The following is a 3,413-nucleotide window of genomic DNA, read 5'->3' as shown; positions in this document are numbered from 1 at the left end:
TTTCCTGATCCAGCTTTGCCCAGCAGAACAATCCTGAGTTCAGATGTCGATGCTGTGAATCAGATTAAAATATATGTGATTAAACACAGCATTTAACCAGCATGTAAAAATAACTGTATTAAGAAAGAGCTCTGGCATTTGGAGTGTAGCTGACTTGTAGCTCACGGTTGTATTATGCTTCAAAATAATAGAAAGATACACTTACAGAAAGGTTTCTTTCTCTGAGCTTCCTGGTACATCTTATTGCTGTAGTGCTGTCCTTTGTTTTCTCTCACCATCATCTCAATCTTCTCCAGCAGTTCAGTGACCTGAGAGCGATTCTCAATGTCTTCATTATTGAATGAGTGATATATGCCATTACACTGAAAAACAAGACCCTGGAGATCATCGTTTTCACTAAGATACTCCTGTAATGGTTTCCCCCTCAGATGATCAGCGTGAGTGAACAGAATGATGGTGTAACGTGCAGCTTCTTCTCCAAAGTTCTTCTGAATCCATTTCACTGTGTTTTTCTCTTCTTCTGTGAATCTCCCCGCTCTAATGACCAGCAGAAACACATGAGGACCAGGAAGAGACTTCTCCACACACTTCTTTATTTCATTCTTCATTTTCTTGTGTGACAGTGTCGTATCAAACAGGCCTGGAGTGTCAATGACTGAGATCCTCCTTTCATCAATCCTCACATTTCCTTTCTCACAAGTTTCAGTAAATGACTCTTGTGAATCTCCCGTCTCAAAGTACTGCAGATCCAGGATGGTGTTTCCCGTTGAACTCTTTCCTGATCCAGTTTTACCCAGAAGAACAATTCTGAGTTCAGACGAAGTTGATACTGTGAATCAGATAAGTAATAAAAAAAACTAAATTAAATAATCTGTAATTAAAGAGATTATTCCCAGATGGGTGGCACCTAGGAAATCTAACTGGGGCCCAGCCAGATTTGTCCTCAGTTTCCTTGAGGGCCCCACATGGGCCAGCCCAGACGAGTTACTAAAATGAACACTGCTCAGTATGCACACTACAGAGTGCTAAGAATAAGACTGAAGCAGCATTGCAGTTAATTAGATAATTAAGTTAATTAATTGAGAGATGACTGAGCATCTCTCATGATCTCAGCAGAGGATGATTAAACGACTCTGCAGATCTTACACACATCTGGTTTTCTCCCAACTCTTTACAGTCATTTAAGATTTTTTAACTCATTTAGGACTGTTTTCCTGAAGCGCTTGATCAGCGCCACAGCTCCCCCGACAACAATGTCCAGCAAAACATCCGAATAGTCGAAAACCGGTGAAATATCAGGTGGTGTGTACTTCCGAATGTCCAGCAATTCGTCTCTGGTGAAACTGATTGTAGGGATATAACTAAAGACAGGACAAACTAACAAAAACATAAAAACAACTGCGGAGCACGCCACGGAGGCTGCCATCAGCGTCGGCGCCATCTTTACCAGAGGTCTTTATGAGGTCACTCGTCAAAAACAAAGTGTATTTTGAAATAATTTTGTGTGTTTTTGTTCGATGAAGCGTGAAAGAGAACTTACTGCACTACTGGCAAAGACAGCGTGCCAGTACCAAATTAATGCTCCAGTTACCAACATAACCTTGGTTCCCTGAGTTACGGGACTGAGGGTTTGCCTCATTGACTCTATGGGGAAACTCCTGTTTACTCTGAATACTGAAGCCTTATTTGTTCATGTTCGTGTAGCTGCATGAACAAATGGCATTTCAACCTGCCAAAAGGAATGGAGCCGACTGCTATTCAAGTCGACTCTGAGCATCATCTCATCAGAATCTTTCGACTGATAGTGACAGTCATCTACCCGCATGCAGCCTGATAGCACGGCAGGTTACACAATGCTCATTTTTGCATCTCAGGAAAAGGAGTGTCCCTGACTAAGGATTGACATAGTCGAATAAGATTCATCAAGTATTGCATATAGTAGACTGATAGTCGAATCATGTGTGTGTGTGTTTATTTTCTTTCACACACTATACATAGAAACAACATGCAACGCTCTGACATGCGATAAAAGGTGTCTTTTCCATGTTAATCTGAGTTTTTGTCCTACCCAGCCACAACGGCAACACGCAAAGTTTCTATTTTAGAAATGGTTTCTATTTCTGTGATGACGCGGCTGGAACAACATGCAAACTATGACAATTATAATCTCTTTTGTATGTGCTTTATTCAATGTTAAAAGTGTTTAATGTGAGTTTGATTTTATATTGCGTGACATTTATAGCCATACAGAAAAGCAACAATAGATAGTTTACCTCAGATCTTGAAAATAAATTAAGGCAAACATTTACATAAACTGTGAACTCACTGCGAACCAAGAAGTGTTTTCCACTACAAAGATAAGCTCAGTCACTCAGTAGTCACTCATGTAGTTTTAACAATGTTAAAAAGGTTTAATATTTATGAATTAAATTATAAACTTGTCCATTTCAGTTGGAGTGCGGTGCGCTTCTCGCTTTGCAATGGCTGTGATATTGGAGTGATCTCTTGCATCAAGTTAGGGTTAGTTACGGACAGCCAAATTGCTTGTCACTGGAATCTTGTCGCGTCGCGTCTGGTTAGGACAAGGTGTTAACGTTGGCTGGCAGAAGCCGCCAAGATGCTCCTCTATTTGTCACATATCATGGAAAGTGAAACTTAAATCTGTCAAAGGGGTGGTTGGATTCACACACGTTAAAAAGATTTATTAAAAACGTCTTTCTTTTCACATTTTTATTTACAGCATTGCTATAATAGACTGTAATATTAACTTATTGAGACAAAACTGGTAGTTCTATGTGAAATTAGACATTGAGCACCCCCATATAACCAAAATGGCATGATCCTCGTTTCATAACACTTCTGTGAAGATTCGACTGTGAGATTGGTAGTCGAATCAGGCTCCTCCTATCGAAGCAACGAATCTTCAACTATTCTGGGTCACCCCTACAGGAAACCAAGATTACGCGGGACCTGTGCCCACATGAGATCACTTGAGCCCAGTTGCTCAGCCACGTGACTCCACTGTTTCTTTCTCTGAGCGCAGCTGGCAGGGGAGAAACAGGACAGAGGCAATGGTGGGGCCGCCTTCTTTGAAGAAGGCGATCCGCAAGTGAAGCAGGGCGAGACTCATGCTCTTGCAGTGAGAGTAGTCTGTCTCAGTGAGCACAGCCTCAGCATGGACGCGGCCCAGGCAAGCGGGTGCCCTGCACGAGCTGCATATGCAGCACGGCATTTGTAACAACTCCAAGGAAATTTGCTCTTTCTGATCACCGGAAAGCCGTAGGGCAGAAGACAAGGCAAGTTTATTTATATAGCACATTTCGTACACAATGGTAATTCAAAGTGCTTTACATAAAAGGAAGTAAAATAATCATAAAAATATAATCACAACAAAACAAGGAATTTAAAAACTT

At 41.2% G+C, this 3,413-nt stretch overlaps 1 protein-coding gene across 1 annotated transcript in view; it reads right to left on the bottom strand.

The window, feature by feature from the left end:
- Positions 1-8: 8 nt before the first annotated feature.
- LOC107574266 (GTPase IMAP family member 8-like) overlaps positions 9-3,413 on the bottom strand; it is a gene marked incomplete at its 3' end in the record, with an annotated part of 12,108 nt that continues 8,703 nt past the window's right edge. Inside the window, exons 7-8 of the mRNA XM_016260717.1 lie at positions 205-829; positions 9-48 (exon numbers count right to left, since the gene is read on the bottom strand). Coding sequence (XP_016116203.1) covers positions 9-48; positions 205-829 — 665 coding nt within the window. The remainder of the gene's footprint in view (positions 49-204; positions 830-3,413) is intronic.

The sequence above is a fragment of the Sinocyclocheilus grahami genome, unplaced genomic scaffold (assembly GCF_001515645.1).
Source record: "Sinocyclocheilus grahami isolate Dianchi unplaced genomic scaffold, SAMN03320097.WGS_v1.1 scaffold2165.1, whole genome shotgun sequence".
Taxonomy (NCBI): Eukaryota; Metazoa; Chordata; class Actinopteri; order Cypriniformes; family Cyprinidae; genus Sinocyclocheilus; species Sinocyclocheilus grahami.
Note: the sequence above shows the minus strand (reverse complement) of the source record. Positions and strands in the feature narration are given on the sequence as shown.